Source organism: Anser brachyrhynchus, assembly GCF_964034855.1.
Source record: "Anser brachyrhynchus genome assembly, chromosome: 5".
Taxonomy (NCBI): domain Eukaryota; kingdom Metazoa; phylum Chordata; class Aves; order Anseriformes; family Anatidae; genus Anser; species Anser brachyrhynchus.
The window spans coordinates 50545095-50570370 of record NC_137699.1 but is presented as its reverse complement, the minus strand read 5'-3'; the positions used below and the strand labels follow the sequence as shown (position 1 = coordinate 50570370).

The window sequence follows — 25276 nt, the reverse complement described above, 5'->3', positions numbered from 1 at the left end:
TTGAACCTGTACTCGTTCACTACAGAGGAGTTCTATTGCAAGAAGTCAGAGGAACTGTGCTAACAAAACCTGGCCTCTTCTAAAGCCTGTCAGCTTCCTAGCATTGCACACACTGGGCTGCAGAGGAGGCAACAGAATGGAGGACTACAGTCCTTGAAAGTCATTTAACTGAGGCTCTGTGAAGATGTAGTAGGCTATGTGGTGAAGTGCCTGCTGCAGCTTTTGCTTACAGCCATGACAGATCAGAAATGGTTACCTAAGTTGGAAAAGCACTCTGCAGACTTCTCTTCCAAATCCTAAGTATCTTGTAGCTGATTTTGTTCCATATAACCTACACTAAGGCTCCCTCCGGCAAGGCTACAGATGTCAATGACCTTTCTTGCTTTCTTTCTGGCTAACAGGAAAGCCTGTAACACACACGCACTGACTCTTCCTTCAGTGTCCTTAGCACAAAAGAAGTTGTAACATTAACTTCTTTGCTTGTGGAGGCTGTACATGAATTCTGAGGTGTTTCATTCATTGCTGAAAAACTGCTAAGCTCCCTCAAAAGATTTCAAATGTGTATCAAAGTGCTTGGGACCTTAGAACTACAGAGGGGTTGTGTATGAATATTTATTAAGCAATTCCAGTTTGCCTTTCTAATTGAAACAGTAAAGTTTAGGTAGCAAAGAAAAGGAAGATCTTGTTATATTTTACATAGTTTATGCTATTTTGAAGGATTTAATCCTAGTGTAAAGTGTAAAATGAGATCACACACAGATTATAAACCTACCACGCTCTTCTGTAATATGCACTTCCCTTACCATAAAACTATTGCCTCAATCATATTTAGCTACAAACTATTAGAAATAAGAAAAGACAGGTTGTACTGATAAAATATACCATTTCCAAAAGGAGATGCTCTTGTCTCTCTTTTTCTTGGTCCAATAAATCATTTTCGTAAAATCTTTTCTGAAACTTCAAAATAAAATCAATAAAAATAAAAAATCACTACATGAAAATGGGAATTAGAAGTACTTGGTAAAAATGAAAACTAGTAAGTACTTACAGCATCTAAAGAGATATCCATTCTGTCCAATTCTAACACTGTCTATAAAGAAAATCAAAATATTATTTATCTTTACTCAATGGCAAGCCACAGTTTTAACTCAAAAACTGTGGAGATAAGAAAGCTTAGAATAGCAGTATTCAAAATGAAACATGCCTTTTCTCCTTAAATACTTGAAGTCTAGGCTTGTATTTTTGTGCTACAAATGCTTAAAGTCAGAAACTGTCAGAGAGTATTCTCAAAGCACTGCTAAGTCTCATAGTGAAGGACTAATAGACCACCTATATGCAACTCAAAATACACTTGAGGAGAGCTTGGAAGCATGATTGCCTGGAACATAGACCTAGGAACCAAGAATGAAAAAATGAACAAGCCAGGGAACTCTAGGCAGGTGCTCATCCAATCCCTTCTGCAGACTGGCCCTGTAATGTGTAGACACCTTCCTTAGCTACTTCACAGCTTCTTTGAGACTGAGCATGAACATGCCTCAAGAAATTAACCTTTTGTGAATGTTCACATTCCAAAAGTATTGTAACATCTGAAACTACTGAAAAGGCTTTCTCTTTACATTGTAAAATAAATAAACTAGCCAGATACCTCTACCTCAAAGACTCTTGATCATTTTTACTACGGTCACACTAGTCCTATCTGGAGACATATGCTATTTTCTCCACAACAGACATTGAGCCAAAATCCTCTATCTAGAAAATAACTTCAATATAAGAAACCAAGGAAAAAACAACTCTTAAATTTGACAGAATGAAATATATTACATCATCTTTTAATTGTCCAATATTCTAAAATATCTATAGGTCTTTACTCTCCTATTCCTGTATTAAGAGACTTAACAGAAAGCCTCACTTTGATCATCTTAACTTTTAATAACCCCAACAGGAAATACTGCTTACTCTTTTCACAATAGTCAGGACATCTTTGTCTTTCTCTTGACACAAAAGTTTCCGTATACATAACTCCAACTGTTGAAGCAAATGTTTATCACTGGGAATCTTCAGAGTAGATTTAACTTTTGGCAACAAATAGCACAGCTTCATTCTATCAAAAAATAATAAGAATGATAATTCATCTTTTGATGCAGAATGTAATAAACATTATTGATTTTTGACTTGCATGCTGCTATTTGACTTTAAAAAAATAAATTATTTGAAGATAAAGCATGAAATTAGTAGGTGTAATTATTTGGAAGTTATTTCTGCTTATGGGTTATCTCCAGACATACTGTGACATTTTCAAAAAAAATCTCCAGAGACTGGGACCACAGACACATATTTGAAGCTCAAAAGATTTTTTTTTTAATTTTTTTTTAAACCTCAAAAGATAAGCAGACCTCTAGATTTTCAAAATGACCTACATGCCTAGCAGAAGCTGTGAGCTAAAGTGGTTATATAAAAAAGGTATGCATTCCTTTTTCTAACTTTAAAATCAAAATGCTCCACATATTAATTAAAAGTATTTAATACATTTAAGAAAAGAAAACTCTGCATTTGATCAGACTGTAACAGCATAATAGTGAATACTTTTAATCTAATAGAATTTTAAAAAATCAAGAATATGGTGATATTCTCTGTTGTTCTCAGATTCCACTCGCTTGATCAGAGACAATCCTACGTCAGAGATGACAGCATTGTGATGAACAACATTCTAAAGATTTTTCTTATATGAATTTCTCTCATGTTTTTATACTTTCAAAATATTTTAACCTTCACAACTTCCCATTATAAAGAACTACATCACTCAGCAGAAAGCTGGAATTTCATCTCCCTAATTTTTTTTCTCTCTTTTTTTTTTCCCCCTTTTTTAACATCAAGAGGTAAGGTCTAGTTCTGACTTTTAAACTTCACTCCACAACAGTCTGTGCATTCCTTTTAAAAAAATGTTAGGGAACAGTCCAGCAAAGAATTATGCCAAAAACATAGTAAACGGATTACAAGTCAATTAAGGTTTCCATTAAATTTTAATATTGTATCAGTAGATCTTTCAAATGAAATGTGTTTAAAAAGCAATAAATTACATAAGATTATACACAAATTAAGGTGCATTTTGTTGGTTTTTTTTAGCGTAATCACCTTAACACAAGAACATGAAACATGAATATCAATCTACGTGCACAAAATGACTTTGTTTTTAGGTTTAGGAACTTGTTGACCTAAGATGTGGTAGTTACACTAAACACAAGGTCTATTTAAACACTGTTTTGCTTGGCAATAAACTGTATTTAGTGAACTTTACTGAATAGATACATGTATGTGCAAATTGTGCTTACATAAGCCTCTATGAAGCATTAGTATTAGATGCTTAGACATATTAAGGATGACAACATGATTTATACAAATCAGCAAACAAAGTTCAAAATCCCACAAAATACATGACAAAAACAAACAAACTACCAAAGTAACAACTTTTTTATTGGTAATAACTACTGAACTGCCTGGGCTGATCTGTTCAGGGAAGAAAAGATAAAGTCTCTATAAAAATAAAGTAAAAAGTACTGTATGAAAATGAGTAACATACTAAATCCCCCTATATTTTTTTCTTTTTCAATTAACTTCAACAATTAAGAAGAAAATTTACTCATAAGGAAAAACCTACGCTAACTGCTAAACTTCAACCACTGAAAGAATTGTTTGTGTTTAGCTTTACATATTATGCTGAAATTGATGGAAATTAATGGAGACTGCTAAGGTTCAGCTTGTGTCCCTAAACCCAAGAAACAGATTACTTTCTTCTCTCCTACCAGCGTTTCCTTTAGCTTCATGTTCTTTTTCACTCCCAATACCTGACAGTTTTGATCAGTCCCCAAACACTCAGACTGATCTGCTTCTGTGGTTTTTTGACATCATGCCCGTAAGTCCTCTATACCTTTAGAACTGGTCGTGCTGAAGGCACTGTACCCTCTTATTCAAGCCCCATTATTTAAACAAGACATTAAAAAAAAACAGTATTTGTTAATATATTATTTTTTTTCCCTGTACACTGCTACATACTGTTTGCACAGTACCTCACATTTGCCACTGGGTCATGTGTAAGTTCAAGCACAGGCAGAAAGAAGTATTTACAGAAGAATGACTTTGAAAAGAGTTCCATAATGAATTCACAAGTATCTAAAAAACGAAGTCTGTTCCAATAACTTTTTCCTTGGCCCAGTTCTGAAAAATAATAATCCACAAATATTAGCTGTAAAGTTTTCATTGTCAGCCTTTTAAAGGTTAGCCTTTGACTCAAAGATGATAATCACGCTTGTCATGAGGCACACCTTTTCAGCCTTAATTCTTCCCATCAGTGAAAGACTAACCCTCTGAAATCAGTGACCATTTCTGTCAGTGAGCACTTTTGTCAGATATCCAACCCCTGCCTTTAATCATTCAAAAAAAAATGAAAAATATCAGGTGAACTTGTTACTAGATAGAACAAAACCTGGCTTGCCATTTAGATGATGTCAGAGGTGTATTAAAATTACTGTGTAAATGTTAAATATGTTAATGAGAACAATTCAACCTTCTAACTTATCTTTAGAACACACAACTTAGGCCAGAACGTCAACTTACTCACGTGACTAACTCATTCAAAAATTAATTTCTGAGATTTATTCAACATTTCTTATGTTGAAGCCTTCAGAGAATTATACTTCTCTATACTTCTGCAGCACCTACAACTAAATAATTTTGGATTCAAGAAGTAGGGTTGGAGGGGTCTTGGCATATCAGTTTCCCCCATTGCCTCTCCCCAGTTCTTTTGCATAAGCTTCAGAGATATTCCTGAAGTATATATCCAAAGTATGTTTTGACTGGTGATAATGTGAGCAACTGTCTAAGTATAATCCCACCAACGATGGAAATTACACTGAATACATATATAACCATAAATAGATCTTCAGCCAATACTAACTCGCATCTTTAAGTAATCAAGGAAAAATTATCTTACGTTCAATCAGTTTCTGAATAACCTCATGCCTCTGTTCTTGTTTGCGATTATAACGTAAATAAACACAGAGAGTTCGAGCAGCTGCTTTTTGGACTGGCAGGACATTCTTGAAAGAAAGAAAAGAAATACAGTTAAACATACCTGAAGGAGTATATAACCAAAAATGTATAAAAATCAAGAAGTAGAATAAATAGCTAAAAGTTAGCCTAACTTTACAAATTCTGATATAATAGCCCCGTCCCTGTAAGTGTTCAAGGCCAGGCAGGATGGGGCTTTGAGCAAACTGATCTAGTGGGTGGCATCCCTGCGCGTGGCAGGGGTGGTGGAACTACATGACCTTTAAGGTCCCTTCCAACCCAAACGGTTCTATGATTCTATGATCAATTAAGAATGTATATATCAGACTTGTAGAATGAAAAACTGATATAGCCGTACACATTTTTACTTGGTAAATCAAACCTGAAGAGGTACGATTAAAATTTTAGAATGTGTTGAAATTGCTTATGAATCCAAGCCAAAAAATAAAGTAGACCAAAAGCTCTGAAAGATATTAAATGTTCTCAAACCCAATGATATCTGATGTTTATGAGGTTAAATTGAGGGTATTCCAAAATCTTGACTTTTCAAAATCAATACTTGTATTCAATACTTCCACACACTTATCCTTTAATACCACATAATTGGCATTACTAAGGACTGGGCTCTTCTTTTTGAAATGTTTGAATGTTTGAAATGTGAAATGTTATCAAACCTGTCTTTTCTTGCAATATAACCCCATCATACTTCTTTCAGTTCAAGACTGACATTCAAAACCATTTCATGATTGTTCAGTTTAATTAGAAATATAGTGTTCCCCAGGGCTCAGTACTGGGCCCAGTTCTCTTCGATATTTTTATCAATTATCTGGACAAGGAGATCAAGTGCACCCTCAGTAAGTTCACAGACAACAACAAGTTGAACAGCAGTGTTGATCTGCTCACAGGTAGGAGGCTCTGCAGAGGGATCTGGGTAGGCTGGACCGATGGGCTGAGACACACTGTATGAGGTTCAGCATGGCCAAGGGCCGGGTCCTGCACTTGGGGCACAACAACCCCATGCAATGCTACAGGCTGGGGAAAGAGTGGCTGGAAACATGCCTGGCAGAAAGGGACCTGGGGATGTTGGTTGACAGCCAGCTGAAAATGAGCCAGAGCATTCAGGTGGCCAAGACGGCCAACAGCATCCTGGCTTGTACCAGGAATATCATGGCCAGCAGGAGCAGGGAGGTGATCATCCCCCTGTACTCAGCTCTGGTGTGGCTGCACCTTGAGTACTGTGTTCAGTTTTGGCCCCTCACTACAAGAAGGACATCGAGGTGCTGGAGCATGTCCAAAGAAGGGCAACAAAGCAGATGAAGGGTCTAGAGAACAAGTCTTACGAGGAACAGCTGAGGGTGCTGGGGTTGTTTAGCCTGGAGAAAAGGAGGCTCAGGGGAGACCTTATCACACTCTACAACTAACTTAAAGGAGGAAATAGCAAGGTGGGGATTGGGCTCTTCTCCCGAGGACCAAGTGGTAAGACAAGAGGAAATGGCCTTAAGTTGCACCAGAAGAGGTTAAGGTTAGATATAAGGAAAAATTTCTTCACTGAAACTATTGGAACAGGCTGCCCAGGTAAGTAGTTGAACCACCATACCTGGAGGTCTTCAAAAGACGTGTAGATGTGGAGCTTAGTGATACAGCTTATTGGTGGCCTTGGCAGTGCTAGGTTAGATGCTGGTCTAGAATGATCTGAGAGATCTTTTCCAGCCTAAATGATTCTATGATAGTCCTTTAATATTTTTATTACTTTTTATAACCCAAACTTTTCTCAAGTTGAATAGATATATGGTTGGCATAACTGCCTCATTTTTAGGTGCAACTACTTGCAAAATGCTTTTTTTTTGCCTAGAAATTTGGTCCTGAAATGTTTAAACATCTATATGTTTCCATCAAGCACAATTTATCATGTACCATTTTGTCTTAATTTCATTTCCCATAAAGCACTGTCTCCCTACATTGAGAAGAAAGACCATAATTCATTACAGAAAATACCAGCCTACCAAGGAGAATGGAGGAAGAATAGGAATATTAGTCAACTCAAATACAATTCCTGTGAAGCCTGGCAACAGTCTGTGCTTTTCATGACAGAGCTGTCATGGAAAAATGTAGATTATTTGGTGTCTATTTGCAATTTTAGTTATGTCTGTTATGCAAAATCAGACTGGCGGAGGTTATGACTATGTAGAATATTAATCATACACTTTTTGATTCAAATATGACAGGCAAAAACAAAGAGATAGCAGCTTTGTTTAATGATTTTAAGGTGTATCTCAGAGGAAAGTGTTTTGATTTACCTAGAAACAAACTGGTAACAAGCACAAAGAAAGGAAAGAAGAGCTGAGGGAGTGGAACTTGATAATCTGTCAATACAAATTTTGCTCCTCCAACTGGGGGAAAAGAGTTCATGGAGCATTTTTTTTCAGTCTTACAGGAAATAAAACATAGCCTGATATACTATATGCAATGAGAAATACTACTTTAAGCTAAATGTTTAAATAGTGCTACATATAGCAAATATCTAGTGCTAATTGTTTTAAATACCGTAAACAAATGAAAAACAACAGGAAAGAGACGGGCTCACATTTGTCAAAATGATTGTCAACATTCTGTGAAGAAAACGGTAATAAATCTGATCACTTGATATGATATGAGGGAGACATGCATATTTTTGTAGTAACTTCTCATGAGTTCTCCACTTTAATGAAGTTGCAGCTCTCTGTTCTGCTGTTGTTAATGCAGGAATCAAGTCAGGAATAGAGAGTAACTAGAAATAAAAATATAAACATAATTTCATTCATATCTTCTACCTGTATGACATGTTAGTAGGCTTAAAAACAAAGCACAACAATGTAAGGAGAAAAAAGATTTTAAGCAGTCAATTAATTGTTCTAGGCAAACAGGATCAGCTGACCATTGCCAGGAGGTGTTAGTCTAAGTTTTTCTTAAAAAAATCTGATCAGGATTACACTACCTCTCTTACACAGTAAATTCCATGGTTAACTACTCAGAAAGCTATTCCAGTAACTAACTAAATACACCTTCAGTTCCAACCACTTCTCCTGACAATGAAAAACAATTTACTGTTCTCTTTGTAATATCCTTTTACAGGTATGAAGACAATTATGACAGTCCTCTTGGTCTTTTCTTCTTTAAACCAAATAAATCCCCTTTTCCTCCTAGACTCGTAAACTTTGCAGTTACTTTTCTCAGCTTCCTACTTCATTTTGGAAGAAATTGTACACCTTATCTCAGTAGGAGGCAAGGACTTTCTAGTAGTCAAGCTAAATTCTCTTTCACTAAGCAAAGTGAAATACACTGCCACACTTGACATGGCACTTGTTACATGTTGTATGCATTTACAGTTATAAACTTCTGATAACTTTTAAATAATAGTTTCAACTTTTGTCCATAAAATAAAAAAAATACATTCTCTATTCATTTAGCTCAAAACAGCACCTTGAAGCAGAAGATACCTTTTATGTTCCATTTTTCAGGTGAGGAGTCACTGAATAAACCATCACCCAGAGCCATATAAAATTAAATTAAATAAGCAAAGTTGAGAAGTAAATTCAGATTTCCCAAGTCCTAATTCAGTGCCTTTACCTTAGGAAACAGACTTCCTCCTACCAGCAGCCATGTCTGAAAATGGCAACTGTTGGCAGTTGCAACATCAATATACCAAAAAATTAGGTATTAACAATCACTTTCAGTGTGAATCCAATTATTAAAAAGCATTGTCAGTTTTGATTCGACTTAATGACTGTTTCAAAATCTGATCTATTTCAGCAAATCTGTGGTTAATTAGATAAAGACCATTGGAAAAAAAATCATTTGTACAGTAAGTCTAATCTTTAAAATCTTTTCTTCTTTATTAAAGTTTAAAAATAAAAATAAAAAGCCAGAAGCTCTGTGTTTCTCCAGAGAAGAAGCTAATCATGAAAACCTTATTATACAATTACTGAAATAACTTTGCTACCAGCTTCATTTAAATTTAGAAAGTAGATTGGAAATCATAGGATTACCCACCTTGCTTTCTGATCCACTGTTTTCTCCTCCATTAGTCGTCATTAGTTCAAGGATTTCAGGAAGGTGACCTACTAGTGCATCTAACACCTATTTAAAGAAAGGTTGCATGAATGAGGTTTGTAAATTAACTCCAGTCAATTTTTATCTCTCACCACTATATCCCTTCTGTGTTACTGCTGTTCTGTCACACCAATGTAGAGAAAAAAAAATGAGGTCCAACTTATTTGTACTGATGAAGCCTGGTCTGGGATTTAAAACTGATGTTTTAATATAGTAATATAAGTATTATAGGATTCATTTTAGGAAAACAGAATTATAGCTTTGATTTACATCAATACCACAGTCAGTGCTTTCTAAAATGTTCACAGCATACAATATTTAAAAAGGAACATTCATTTTAAGAAAGATCTGCATTTCATAGACAGTTAAGTAACAGCCTAGACAAACATGAAGAAATGTATTTTGGATATTTTCCATCTGAATCTTAAAAGCAACTTTTCCTCATTTAACTGCCATTGATAAATTAGAACAGAATATTTAGCCTTTATTAATAGAATAACCTTACATTCAAAGGTTGCTAGATTTGAAACTAGACTAGAAAATTATATCATTAAGTATTACTTGGTACCAGTTCTGACTGTTATAGTTTATAATACTGGATATTTTTATTAGTTAGTTATAATTAGGATAATTTTTCAAAGTCACCAGCTGCTTCTGAGTCTCAACCTTCAGGCATTCGACTTGAGAAATCTTTTAAGATTGGTCAGAATTTCATAAGCTAAAAGGAGTTCTAGGAACACTTTTAATTCCCTTGAAAATGCCTAACAAAGGATATCACAAGGAGCACCTCAAAGCAAAATTATTTTTTCTATGCCATATCCAAAGATCCTATACAGAAAAAAATGGATCAAGTATTGGAATAACCGGTACAAGAGGAAACAGCAGTTTTGTCTCAAACAAAGACCTTTTTCAATCCAAAAGTTTTGCTACAGTATCTGTTATACATACCTAAGTGACTCACGCTTTACATAGGTTGAAACTAAGGCACACTAAACTAAACCATCTCAAGAACACCCAGAAATTCTGTACCAGAGCTTGGACTAAAAACTTTTCTACACGTGTTGATCTTTGAACCATAGACAACTTCATCTCCTCTTCAATGGGAGAAACGTAAATAAAAGAAAGCAAAAACCTGGAATGCTATCAACAAATATTTTAACACAGTAGCAAAACCATATATTTCCACAGAACTTGTAAGGTAATAAACAATAAAACAATCAATAAAATATTTAGAATGAATATTTTTTAAAGGTACTGAATTCAGCGTGGGTTAACTGAATTCAAACACCTTCCTATATTCCTCCTTTTTATTCACAGAAGGCTTGCATCTTTATGAAGTGTCTGTGAAACAGAAGTAACAGCTACAGATTATTTCAAGCAGTTACTGTCTTACTGCAGAGTTATTAAACATCAAGATAATGTGCCTCAATGTAACAAGCAAAATAAAGTTCCAATAAAAGTATATTACCTCCAGTGACTCATCTTGTAATAGCGTAACCAGTTCTTTATGAATTGTATACACACCAGAATTTAAAAGCTTAGCAACCTCAAAAAAACGAACAAACAAAAAACAGTGAGATAGCAAGATAAACCATACTTTAATTCCATGGCACTGCAGGAATTACGCTGCATGTGCTTACTTTTCAACAACCATGAGGGGTTGCAAAACAATTTTTTAATATCAGCCTTCTAAAGTTATATACTTTCCTGTTGATCACATTAAAAATATGCTTATATAAAGAATATGAAACAAGAAACATATCTATTACCTAACCATGAAACATGCTTTTAGAATAAACTCTATTTCACATTTTCCAAAAAAATTTAGGACTGCATTGCAAGGTTATAAAAAAAAATCATTCTGGAATATTCAAATATCAAACTTCGTGATCCATGTAAGTGTAAACAGTCAGCTATATAATTTACAAAAGACAAAATATAAAAATTGGCTTAGGCTGTTCTGCATTTCAAGGTTCCCCAACATAAGAAGTTTTCACTCCTTCATTATTTGTTTTGTTTTTTCCTGTGATTCCTTTGATAAGCCACATATAGATTCCTAAAAAAACACGAAAAGTCCATCTCCAAACTGTTAAAAAAGTCTTATAGCAAATATGATAAAAATCTGAGGAATGAGATTTTTGCCATACGGAATATTTAGACAATGATTTTTAATGGCTTTCTTTGTTTATATAAACCAAGTGAAGATAAGAGGTTACTTCCAATCAAGATTAAGCTTTAAGGAAGTGGTTACTGGAGGTTACTGAAATATATATACATATATCCAGCTACCAGTGAATGCCATAAAATACTTACATCTGCCTGTCATGTGGTTGCTTAGCTATGGTTTTAAAAATATATCAACCAGCACTAAATGTACATTCAGACTAAGGTATAACTTTACAGATTTTTCTTAATGAGCTAAAATACTTTACATATGTTCAGACAGAACCTTAAAAGTGTTATATATCTGACCTAAAACATGCAGAATGGTATGCTAACCTAATAATTTCAACAATTAACTGGATTATAATTCATTAAGGCAAGACATCAACAGGCATGGAGAGGTGGAAATCAATCCATCTTCCTTAAGATGGTGGAAATAAAGCCACCTTATCTTCATAGAATCTATGGTTCTATGATTCATTTATTTCCCTACTAGTGATTTAAATGCTTTCAGCAAGCTGCTTAGCTTATCATTTTCCCCAGCTACATAATGGCGTAAAAGGCTAGTTTGAGGATTTAAATACAAAGATTCTATGTAAAGCACTATGAAAACCTTGAAGATTTCCAATATGGATTACTACAATCAGGAGAGAGTGCACATTCGTTTCTGGAATTCACTCCATATAGCTAATAGTATTTATGCAGTTCAAGAATTTTTTGAACTTTTATGAAAATAATGTACTGGAACTTTTGTAAACTGAGTGGCATAATAAGAATACATCGGCTTTTAGATCTGCATAAGTTTCCAAGTAGTTTCACATGAAATTTGAGCATTCAACCTAGTCTTGATATATATAAATATTCTACACAGAATGGCAGCATAGTAGCACACTGTACAGTTCTAAAGAAGTTTTTGAGGACCGAAGTGGCAAGCTCCTTTCTCCTGTGCCTCTCACAATAGCATTCAAAACATTCAAATATTCCAATTACTGCAATTGCTTATGTTTGCGGTACTAGACCAGCTTTTTCCAGCTTTTGATTCTTAAACCTCACAATAAACCATTGTAGTCTAATGTCACACAACTTAAATACACTAATATGTATACAGGCTATAATTATGTTTTGTAAGGGACTGAACACCTCTGACAAACTGATTTTAACAAGTTTTTTCAAATCTTTTTCTTTGGGTTGAACAGTCATAAATGTAACTTTAAAGAACAAAATATAAACCAAAAACATGTAAGTACTAACAAAGAAGTTTTGTAGACTTACTTCATAGAAGCTTATGGCCATAGTATATCTGACAGGAACTTCAGGGTCATGACAAAGGCAGAAGAATATAGAATATAGTTCTAAATGAAAGTTCTTTGGATCCACAAAAACTATCATGGCCTACGGAAAAATAAAGTCTCTAATTAACTGTATTGCTAAAGGCCACACTATCAGAGAAGAAAACACTGAATTACAACCAGCAAGACACTTGAAAAACAGGTTGATTTTAAAGACAAAGTGTGGCATTCTTGATGGTTGTGTCAAAACACAGGCAACAGACAAGTTAAAGACTTAAGAACTAACTGGATTTACAGATCTTCCAGATGTGCTGGAGGCTTTTTTCTGAAGACAGAGATTAAAAACACAAGGTATAAAACCTCAGTTTTATACATCATGTTAATGTTTTGGTAATCTAGTTAAAGCTGCAATTGGAGACCTCAGAACATTTTAACGAGAGAAAAAACAAGCATCTGAATTTCAGCGTAATTGTGTGTGTACATACCTTGCTTTTGCTCAAATAAACCTACAGATTTCTACCTACATACTTGGTGCTTGTCTATAAAAAGTAGAATAAAAATAACTGTCTACAGGCTCTTGGTGCTATCTTATTTTCTTTATAAATGCAGAATGTCAAAATACAAAATAGATTTAGAAAATCATGAGTGGTAAATTTAAATACCTCTTACAAACTAGAAAATCCTTTTTGTATTCAGGCAGGAAAATATCTAAAATATGAATCTAAACATTCAGACTTAATCTTCAAGTCCCTGCAATGTCATGACACACAAAAAAACTAGCCTTGGATGGTTTGAAATTAGCTACTCTGTTTCACAGTCATCTTTTCAAGGCCTTTGTACTAACAGTTTGGAGAAAACTTACAGGAAGAATGAGACCAGCAATCTCTTGGAACAGCACTCTCTCAGACAAAATTTTCTGATGGTTTACTAAGAATCTGCAAAGAGGAATCTTTCCTGGTAACTCTTTTGAACAACCTCTACTTTAAGCCGTAATCTTGAACTTTCCAGGGGAGAGCTGGAATCCGGCTAAAATGCGTAACTGTTGGCAATAACTTCTCTATCCTTCTCATGGTTCTATATAGTGAACAATATACGACACAACTTAGTTAACTTCAAATTAATGTTACTTACTGGAAAATTGTAAGCACAGTTCTTCCTCACTGAAATATATTTCTTTTCCTGTTCCAGAGTTTGAAGTTGTAGTTGATTATCATTGTGTCCATTTTCCTGCTGCAAACCCAGTGTGGAAAGCTTCTTATAAAATTCCAAAAACCGTAAGTGCTGCTCAGGAGTAAAGATGCCTCAAAAATAAATAAATAATAAATAAAAATTAAAGAAGCTTACTTTTCTCATTACAAATGCTATTAATAATGTCCAAAACTCATTTACAAATCTTTCAAATATGCCAAGTTTTAATCTACCTTCCCCCCTTCAGCCTAGTGCAGTATCATCATTATGAATTACACAGATAAAGTGATTACAGAAAAATGACACCTAGCTATAACAGAGTGAATCTTAATTTCTGTCTATATAATTTTTGAAATAGTCAGGTTTTTAAAAGCAGGACTGTGTATATACTTGTTTGTTCCATTAATATTGGTTTCATTTTTATTAAATATTTAGATCTTTATGGAACTCAATAACATGAACACTCCTTGCCTCCAGAAAGTAGAAAAATTGGGCCACCTTGCAACAGATAGTAAAGAGGTATAAGAGCAAAATTAGAAAACAAAACAAGATGGAATGCAACTAGCAAGATGACTTCAAAAATTAAGAGGTCATTTAATAAGTACACATTTCTAAGGGAGCCATCAAGGAAGGGCTGAGTTTTCTAATCAAGGGAGACAGGAAAGCTATCGGTGATTGATACCAAGAGGTTGAAATGCTTAACGCTTTTATTTTCTTTTTCAAACTTCACTAGTATAATCAGGCTCAGTACAATTAATGACTGACAAAGGTGCCAGCTTCAAGTACAAAAGAAAAAGGTCAGTGAATACTTAAACCATGACAGAAGTTTTCAAAAAGTGCAAGGTCAGATGTCCTTCAGTCCACCATGCAAGAATATTAGAATTACTAGCTGCTGAAATCTTACGTAAGTGGCATCAGACTGGAAAAGGGCTGAAGTGGTACTGATATCTAACAGTCAGAGGGGGAAGAACAAGCCATATAATTATAGATCACTCAGATTAACTTCATGTTTTTGAAAAATTGAAGAAAAAAAATCACAAAATCTACTTGTAAACACTGAAAAGGAATCAAGAAAATGAGCAACAGCCACCAGGGCAAAGGAAAGCTTATCAAACTGATTCCGTTTCCATGTAATACTGGATAAGAGCTGTGAATACAAAAAATACAGTAAAGGGCACGTGTGTTGACAGTTTCATAAGTAAGGGATGGGGAAACAGAGATGAAGATCGATAAAGTGGCTTCAAAACTGCATGAAAAAGCAGTTAAGAGAAAGTTACCAAATGGTTTGCTCTCAAAACAGACAAATGTATGAAGAAAGGCCTATCCTTGTTCTGTTACTACCCAATATTTTCACTTTTTCGGATGTTGCGTTACAGAATATGCTTATTAAATATTCTGACAACATCAACCTAGAAGGGAGACTGTTATTCCTTCAGAAGATAGCCTTAGAGTTTAAAATGATCTTCAGAAACTGGACATACGGTATTAAAACTTTAGGCTGTTATTCCATTAGGACAGCGGTAAGGTATCATGCTTAGCCAGATATGTTAAGAAAGAGAAAGAGTAACCAGATGACAGTTTTATAAAAATAAAAATAATAAAAAAAAGAGAAAAACAAAATTTTGAGCTGCTTCTGCTCATAGGCTGCACTTGAACAAATAGTGTCTAACTATTGAAAACTATTGAAAAAAAACAAAACAGGCTATTTTTCACAGTTAAAAATGTAAAAAGCAATTTAGCTTGCAAGACGCATGAAATAGGCCTTCCACTTTGTTCTGCTCTACTAGGGCATAACACTTCGAGAAAAATGGGAACCAGTCAGATGGTGTTCAGAGGTGAAAAGAGATCACAATTAAAGTCAGTCAACCTTAAGAAGATGGGGAAGACATGATAAAAACAGGATGGACTCTTCTAGCTCTTCATTTCTGTAAACAACACCTAGGCCCTGTGGAATAGCCCTTTCAAGTTATTTGCAGTGAAGCAACTGTCACTTTGATAGTGTCTAACCTGATCATAAAGAATCATTTTAAAGATCTGTAAGAAATATCAAAGGGCTTAAGAATCTAGGGGAAAATTCTCTGTCATTTAAAACTGTGTTCTACCCCTTCCCAGGTAAGCTCTGTGTGAAGAGTCAAAGGTGGGCAGAATGATCAAAGAAAGATCTGCTGAGCTCAAGTGCTAAGGTACAGAAAACAGGAATTATGGGTACAGATTTGGCTTCAGCTGCAGCTGGGAATCCATATGGTATTAGATCTCCTTTCTCCCTTGAAGCTCCTTATGGGCTATGCAGAAAAGTGAACGTACAAAGTTAGCATCATACTGTGCTCTCAAAGGTTTCTAGTTTCAAACATTCAGTCACTCAACTCAGACGTTCCAGAATATCCAACAAAGTATCAAAAAATAATAAAATAATAAAATGAGTCAAATCAATAAATAAAAGCCATTATGTTTCCACTTCTGTCCCTGTCTAAACATAAAAGAACGATAACCAAATGGACACCTTAAGAGAAATTTCACAAAACCCAATATTTATGTAATAGATTATTTCAGACTTTTCATGCCATATTTGCTATTATTTCACTTCATGTATTCAAATCTGGATATTTTCTAAGTGCTTCAAATTTTCTGACCTTCCCTTAATCTTAAAAAAGATTATTTTTAAAGAACATTAAATCGTACCATATAATCCATTGCACAGTTTCCCTAAATGGAAAGACAAAGAAACTAGGATAGATTCATCTGCTTTGAAGGACTTTTCACAGAATGATTTCACTAAGGGAAGCACAGTTTGACTCCTATCATCTGTAAAACAAAAGACATTTTTAAAGTTAGCCATTTGTTATCAAACATCTAAAAAGACCACATAGAGTGGACTTCTAAAAGAAGTTATGAAAAATGTAATTTAACATGCTTAGGGGTCTTTTTGGCAGTCACTTACTGAGGCAGAAAATAGGAGGTAAAAGAGAGTGATGAGCACTACCATAACACAAGTCCTGATTTTTAATACCTTACCTGTTTTCTGTCTTTGTGCATTTACAGGGAAAGGGCACTCACCACTAACTTACGGGACAGAGAATAAATGAACAGCTACTAACTTCTTTGTTCACCAGCATACAGGGAGATAAAGAATACAGCAGTATTCCAACAATAAAAATTCCTACAGTAGTAGAAATACAGGGACATCTAGATCAAACAGGACCATGATGGTAAAAAGAAAAGTCTGGATCTGCTGGAAGTTAATTTTTTCAACCTAGTGAGAAGAAGACGTTGCAAGGCTTTTGGTAAACAATACATTCACAAAGAAACGAAATAATTAAGGGGAAAGAAACGAAATCATTTAGAAATTGAAGTAAAATCCAGCAAATAGTGTCAAGCACCCTGCTTCCCCATAAAACAAAGGAGCAAATGTTCAAAGAAGTTGATCCATTTCAACTTCTTTTAAATAAAGCCATTGTATTTTAAAATATTCAAATTTTAAAAGGATGAGGATTTTTTTTAATGGTAACTTAATTCTCAAATTCAGCAAATTCATACAAATGAACAACATTTTTAGGTTGACCTGAAAAAATATTTTTTTATTGTGGGAAAGAAACCCTAGGATATAATTTTGGGTGATCTACCTTCAAAATGTTTGTTTTGTAGTTCAGCCATGAAACCAAAAATTATTCAAACCAAACTTCTACAAACACATTCCTTGCAAAACTGTTAATAATCCCTGATTGCTTTCTCTAAGTTTTTTGGGTTTTGATAATTCTTTTTGATAGCTAAAAGCAGTAGTTAAAAGCAATTGGGAAGGCGGGGAAAAGAAAGGGAGGAAAAAAAGAGAAGCAGAAACTTGATAGCATCAATGTAATGGCTCAAGAATTTGAAAATTAACCTACTAGTATACTTGCTAATAAAAGCACTCATTGCTAAAAAGTTCACCGATTGTATTTTCCCTAAAAATCTTATTTCTCTATGTATGTCTCCATATGGCTTATACGTAGTCATGTATTTCAGTAATTCATCACCAAGTTCCTGTAAAGTAAATATTTGCTCCTCACTCATGTATCAGGAGGGAGTAGTATAGTCAGTAAGACGGGAGTGGGAAATGTGCAAAATACAGAGTTGCTAATGAAGATAAACAACTGAAGAGGTTGGAAAAAGACTGTATAAAGAGCAAAGTGGCAAGCTATGAGCACCAGTCAACAATCACTAACAGAGCTTATAATAGAAAACTTTTTACACATACATTATCAAGGAACTTTTGTGAATTTCACTTCTTTGTACTGCCTCAGTTGTACACAAACAGTGGAGAACACAACTGATATAGAGCCAAAGCTGCCTGCTATTGTCTACCTACATACCACTGAAAAATTTGGGACAGGAATGGTGATTGTAGGACAGCGCACTGCAGTTATCCAGAATGTTCCCCTACATGGGAGCAGTTACAGTAGCTCTCCTTAAAGTTTGCTCCAATCACTGTTGAACTGAACCTGCGATGGGAACTTGAGCGCCATGAATGTCGGCATCCCACTACCACTAAGCCAACCACATACATAAACCACATACAACAGAGAATTTCTTCTTCCTCCCATGAAGATGCAGACACTCACCCCTACACCTGGACAAGCATGAAATATTCATGCTGTTTACAGGAACAATATAGAGTTCTGGGAAAATTGCAAGAATTTACATTTTCCATTATAAATAAATTGAAAAGCTTTATATAGTACACACACTTTCTCATTGCAATGAAGAAAACTTTCAGTGCTTTTTATGCACAAATTTACAAGGATTAAAATGGCAATTGCTGATGCTTAGTGCCTCTAAAACAGATCAGTTGTGCACACTGCAGTTTATGGGACATGAAGAGTTTTTTTTCTGTTCCAAAACATGTAAGTGCATTTGATATACAACACTCAGTGTTGAAAATTGAAACATTTACTGATACACACATAGATATCGTGTCATTGCCCCAGCCTGGTTTCTTCAGCTCAGAAGCAGGCTCCAGTCTGCCTAGGACTACCTTTACTTAGATTAAGAGGCAAAAAAAGTTAATAGCAAAAAAAAGACAGGCATCTGCATATGTTTAACTAACATTTTTGTATTATGCATATTAATAGTAGTAAGTAAATATTAACAACCCAATATTCCTATCCTTATACAGTAATTTTACTCATTCAATTTAGTTTCATTATACAGATGCTTAGAATAAGAAAGTAACTTACTTTGTGAACAACTGGTTTACCTTTCTTAAAATAAATTCATCCATAAAGCATTGCAGGACATGAAATACATACAGGATAAATGAAAAATTAAAAGATTGCAGAGAAAACATAGATTTAATTACATTTATAAGATGCATTAAGAACTGGGCTACCAAACCTAAATTAAGTCCTTACCTGCATCAAACATATCAAGCAGATTCACTAATGTCTCAAAAGCTGCAAGGCGTACACTGCTGCCCTCATCTCTTGCCAGCTCTACCAATTCAGGAAGCACTACAGTTTTGGTTAGTTCTGTCCTGCAAATTGAGGCAAGCATTTAAAGAGAAAACACTATGAAACAATGTTGCCATAGCAAAAAATCATAATAATAATTATTTCCTGAAATACCAATTTAGACATTTATTGGGTGGCCAAGAAGGAAAAAATGACTAAGTTTTAAGAAAATGAAAATCAAATAACAATCTGCAATCAATCTCAGGACTTTATTCTTCATCAGCCATGGAAATAAAAAAGTTTAAAATGTGAAACTTCATTTACATAAAATCATTCAAATGAACTCAAAATAAATCAGACAAAATGCAATCTGAAAAAGCTCAGAGGAGTCCAGCTATTTCACTAGGCCACTAAGAAAACTGTTCTGATCAAATATTCAGAAAATACAAACTGCTTAATGCAATGGAAGAGTATGTTCCAAAGCCAAAATGATTAAATATGGGTCATAGAAATCATAAAATATCTGGAGTTGGATTGAAGTATCCAGAAATACTATGCTTCAAAGACAAGCCTTCTTTACAAAGGGTACGCAACTACTGCTCAGAGAACACACATTTTCCTGACTAGTCCAAACACGAGCTTTTAGGCTTGTTTTAAAGTAGCAATGAAAAGGTTCTGCTCGCCTGTTTTTGCCTTGATAATGACTATCATTGTCTGCGTGTGTGATGGTCCTGACAACTTCAGTCTCGACACTGGCAGCAAACTGCTATACTAGGGACTGAATTAGAAATCAGAGTTTCATCAGAGAGGTGACTAAGAAGGAATGAAAAACTCTTGACACAGAATCATTTGCGCAGTAAAGTGACTGCAAAGTAAGATGAAAAAAGATTCATCTCCTGGAGCAAGAGCACAGCTTCTGTAAAAGCTGCCAACCAGCATAACTTTCCAATGTCCCAGTGAATAGCTAATTCTTAATTGCTTGATTGACCCTGCCATGCTCTTTTTTTTTTCTTTTTAATAGAAGTCAAGATAATTTGTATGCATACAAGTGAAGAAGCTCACTTTGTTCTGCTCTCATGTACAAGCTCTTGGTCTGAACATCAATTAGTGAAAGCTGTTGTAAGCAGCACATCTCAAGAATGGGACCTCAGCAATTTAAAACAGCCAGGGATCTGGCCCTCCATGTTTATACTGGGCAAAATACAAAACTGCAGGGAAATGCTGATAAAATTATACTACATGAGCATTAACTGAGATGATAAAATCAAAACTACATTTGACACTTCATGCAAATGTATACAAAGAATTTATATTCTAACACTTCATTCACAGTTTTTAATGCAAAACTAATCACAACCTCTAGGATGACAGACTTTTACAGAAATATAAATGCCCAAAACATCCTTACAATTAGACTAAACAAGTAACAACTATCCCTTTTGTAAGTCAATATGAACAGTAACACTTGCAAATTTTATAAATAACCAGCATCAGTGATTTGCACCTTGCAAAGTTTATTATTGTTACTAGTAAATCAAGCTGTAGCTTAAAAGTATTCTTCCAAACAGATGATTAATCATTTATTTAATATTATGAGAAAATCACAATACCATTAGATAACATCACTAAATAGTAACAACAGATCTTGGAACTACTGTAGCATTATGCTTTCATCATTTACATGAAGATGTGCTTATTTCTGTTAATTTAATTGTCTTTATTTTCCTATTACCTATTCATCCCCAACACAGAACACAGCAACAGCTTACACCTTGAAAATACCGACAGTTTTCCACTTCTATGAACTAAAGCATCTAAATCACTGGGGAGGGACCAGGCAGAAAACTCGGACAGAAAGCAGTGCGTATGGGTATATAAATGCTAAAAATACAAGCTGGGGAGAAAAGAATTAAAGAAAATGATACAAAATGGACCACTAATTGATAACTATGTATTTAGCTCTATTAAACTACCGTACTAATGCTGGGTAAATTGACTGTAATACTGCCATTTGCCACTGAGTAATACCTACCTCATTTTTAGACTTTCATCTCCCAGGCATAATACATCCAATTCAGTTAATTTTATAGACACTCACCAGAATGAGGAAAATGGTATTTCCTTTCCAAAATGGTCATTTATTAGTATAAGGTATTGCCCCCTTGTTACACATGAAAATAATTTTATTGTTTCTTCTTTCATACCAAGCATACCTTGAAATTAAAAAGCATTTGGAGGGGGAGTACAGAAAACAACATAAATGCACACATTTCAAGTGTATTTCAACACCTGCCTGTCCATATATACCTGTCTTATATGTGAAACAAAACTACTGAAAGCAAATTCACAGATTCACACAAGTGTTTTCTAAAAGCTGCTACACAAAACCACTTTATTCTTCTCAATAGACTGAGTTACAGGGCAAGGGAATCTATGCAGCTGTACATTTTTTCAAATATATAAAAGGTTTCCAGGTTTATATGAAACCAATATTCCGTGACTATACCCATATACTAGATAAGAGTTATTTTACTCAGAATAACATATAGATTATTTCTAAAAAATTATTTTGCTGTATTACGTGTAAATCATTTTCAAAGACAGATTCATATGATTGCTTCTCAGCTCTTGATTATAAAAGAGATTAACTGAAAAGGTTAGAGAAATCTATGGAAATGCAGATTGTATCTCATATGAAAACAAGAAAATCTCATAGTATTGAACAAAAACAAACAAGAAAGAAGGAAGGAAGATGATTGAAAAACACAAGAACATACAGTGTAGAAAGAGCCAGAGGAGAGAAGTAAAGGACTATATTCCAAGTGAAGACTGAAATCAGGAAGCAAAAATTTAAAAAAAAAATGTTCTGCAGACATGTTTTGTGGCTTTCCATTTTGGTTGCATCTAAAGACTTCAAACTAACATGACGGGTTAGAACCACCCCTCCCTTTAAAGGAGTTTTTAAGTGGTCAGTCCCTGAAGAAAAACAGAACCCTCTCTTTCACTCATCTTTAATCTCCCACTAAACAGAATTCAATTTTAAGATACTTAAAGATACATGAGATACGTGAGAGCAATAAAAATAAATACATTTTCAAATTATTCAGTCAGTTTAGTAAAGTGTATATTATTTTTTCAGTTCTATAAGTACCAACAATATCAACAAATACTATCTTTGTTTTCTGCAATCAGGTTCTTTTAAATAAAAAACTGTTCAATATGAAAAATGTTAAAACGATTTACCATGCTAAGCTCCCTTTTGTTATAACAGAAAATAAATACAAAAACAAGTGAATACTTTACTTAGTTATGAATAACAATGAATAATATTATGTTTTCAACATTATTCACATCCTTTGAATTTTCTACTGCAAGGACCTTGCAGTAGAGCCATCTAAAGCACAAATATAAAATTATTTTGTATGCAATATGGGCAAGTTTATCTGGGAATCTAGAAATTACTGTTCAGAATGACATTACCAAAACAATGTGAAATTAAGTATGTTACAGCAATGCTTAGTTCTTGCTGTGAATATTATTTCCCCTCTATCTGAGTAGGCTAAAAAACAGCATGAACATGCGTTTCTTCAGTATTCCCTGACTCACAGGTTAACAACATTGTTTGCAGGAATTTCTGGGTCTTTTTGTTTGTTTTAAAAACTCGGAATCTAAATAACAACCTAACTCTTCATTAAAAAAAAATATCTACCACAGGCACAGGCATAACTTCCACAAACATCAGTACTAACAAACTGAAGTGCATTTTTACAGTATCTTTCAAATTATGTTTCAGCCTCATCCCTGAATCTGCTCATAAATTCACAATTTTAAAGGCCAGAGGGACTATTAAGATTTAACCTATCCACCTGGGTAACAGCACAGGGAATATCACTTGATTATTTCTTCAAGTCTGTAAGACGAGGTATTGCTTTATTTATTTATTTATTTGTTTTTATTTCCTGGCGCTGGAACAGGTGGACAGACCAAGAATTTTAAAATAGCTGTTCACTTAGGGCCTACCCCTGAATGTGTGGTTAATATGTTCTGTGCTATGTTAAAATAAATCTTCATGAACTGTTTCTATTACTATATGTGCATCATGAAGGTCTTCAGAATTAGAGTCGACAACGAACTGAAATTTGCTTGCAAAACACACATTCTTTTGCAAAAAATGGCATAATAATAATAAGAAACAATACTTGCCATAGTCCTCATATTTTTAAATACACCTAGTGTCATCAACATAAAATTGAAATGATCTCAAGAAGCTATTGATAAACTCATTATTTACAAAAAAAAAAAATATGTTTTTATGGTTCAGCAATTCTACTATCATAAAGAAGTAAAAAACTGAAAATGGAAAACAGCCAACTGTAATTCCTAAGAACAAACCCGCACACTCCAAATTCATTATTAAGTATGCAAAAATTAAGTTAGAAATTTTAAAAGGGTTAAAAAAAATCTCTTTTTAGGTTACCATTAAACATTTCATAGGAAGATTTTGCATTTAAAAGCAGTTATGCAAATTATACTCACCCTATTCCTTGAGCTATATGCTCCAGCTGCCGACACATGCAAGTTCTTACTTCATACTCTACATCCTGGCACAGTGATTTTACCAATGGAAGAATCTCTCTTTTAATACTAAAAACATGAACATTTTTTATTAATATATAAAACAATAATATATAAAATCCACTTTATAGTACTCAAATTATATCCCTATATGACTTGTAAGATCAATTTTTTTTAACTAACTTATTAAACGTGGTAAATGACTTTTCTGAAAACTTGAAATTATAAACTATACGTTATTAAGAAATAGAAAAAGGATTATTTATAGTCATTATTATTTCCTCATATTTCATCTATTATGTTTTTTAAACTAACAAAATAGCAGGTAGGCTTAGAGATGCTGTCCTCATTTCGTAACTATTTTCAGTACAATTTTTGAACAAACACTGTAAGAATACAATATAAATGGAAGTGCAAATCCCAATTAATCTTGTCTTTACTTTGAAAACAGAAAAGATAGGAATCCTAATAAAAGTTTTTTGTTGTTTTTTTTTTTGAGTCAGAAATCATCATGGAATAAGACAGCTCTATTGATTCAGATGTGGATTAATCTTTTCCTGTGTATATCAAAGATGCTCCAAATCAGCACTTGACTGATCTCCAAATCAGCACTTACACACTGCTGTAGGTCAGTCTTCTGTTGCCTTTTGAAACTTTGCCACAAAACTTAGTCAGCATTTTCCTGAAGATAAACCTAATTCTTACAGCTTGTGAAGATTTCATACGACCTGAAGCCCAGCCTGGTACATATGCCAAGTAGAATCTTAGCTCCCATGGTGAAAAACAGTGTCTTTTTTTTTCTTTTTTTCTCTATTTTCACATTAAACAGTCCAAATTGCAGAACCTATTGAACATTTATCTAATTGTGAACTGAAACTGTGATCCATATACTACCATAATCTCAGAAGCCATTAGGCTATTGTAGGATTATAAAATACAGAGAAAAGTTAAATTTAAGCTTCACTACAGCTAGGTGAAGGCAGTAATTTCTTCCACATCTTTCAGCCTTGAGGGTGAGATGAACGAAGGATTTCAACTAACGCACTCTTTGGCCTTCTGTCAAGAGGTTGGCATACTACTGTCTACATGTTACAGAATTCAACAGACCAAAAAACATCCACACATAGGAAAAAAAAGAAAACACAATGACTGAGGTAGTGACTAGTAATGCTGTGGGATGAAAATTAGCCTGTGTATTTTTGCCATCTTGTGTATTTGTGTGGCATTTAATACAATGAGATATCACTCCTTATCGAAGCTTTGGGGCCTACTGAAATAAAAACAATAGAATGCATTAGGAGAGACAGCCCACTTGGCAGTCTCTAATACCTCAGCTTTGATATGCACGCATAACCAAAGAGATATTTAAGAAGAATGTAGAACAAGAATTTAAGATCAAAAGCTCCAGCACTGCAATGCCTTTAAGCAAGTAGATGCGAGTATTCATATTAAATCAATGGCAGATACAAAACAACTATTTTGAAT

The 25276-nt window shown here is 34.2% G+C and overlaps 1 protein-coding gene across 4 annotated transcripts in view; it reads right to left on the bottom strand.

Annotated features, from left to right (window-relative positions):
* The window catches only part of PPP4R4 (protein phosphatase 4 regulatory subunit 4), a 78358-nt gene that overhangs the window by 13953 nt on the left and 39129 nt on the right, over positions 1-25276 (bottom strand). For 2 of the 4 annotated variants that reach the window (XM_080594277.1, XM_080594280.1), the window contains exons 7-19: positions 23753-23860; positions 19178-19299; positions 16473-16595; positions 13737-13906; positions 12589-12708; positions 10622-10699; positions 9094-9180; positions 7649-7831; positions 4988-5093; positions 4065-4212; positions 1957-2101; positions 1049-1090; positions 883-957 (exon numbers count right to left, since the gene is read on the bottom strand). In XM_080594277.1, coding sequence (XP_080450403.1) covers positions 883-957; positions 1049-1090; positions 1957-2101; positions 4065-4212; positions 4988-5093; positions 7649-7831; positions 9094-9180; positions 10622-10699; positions 12589-12708; positions 13737-13906; positions 16473-16595; positions 19178-19299; positions 23753-23860 — 1507 coding nt within the window. The remainder of the gene's footprint in view (positions 1-882; positions 958-1048; positions 1091-1956; positions 2102-4064; positions 4213-4987; positions 5094-7648; positions 7832-9093; positions 9181-10621; positions 10700-12588; positions 12709-13736; positions 13907-16472; positions 16596-19177; positions 19300-23752; positions 23861-25276) is intronic. The other 2 variants (XM_080594278.1, XM_080594279.1) reach the window with 2 other exon arrangements.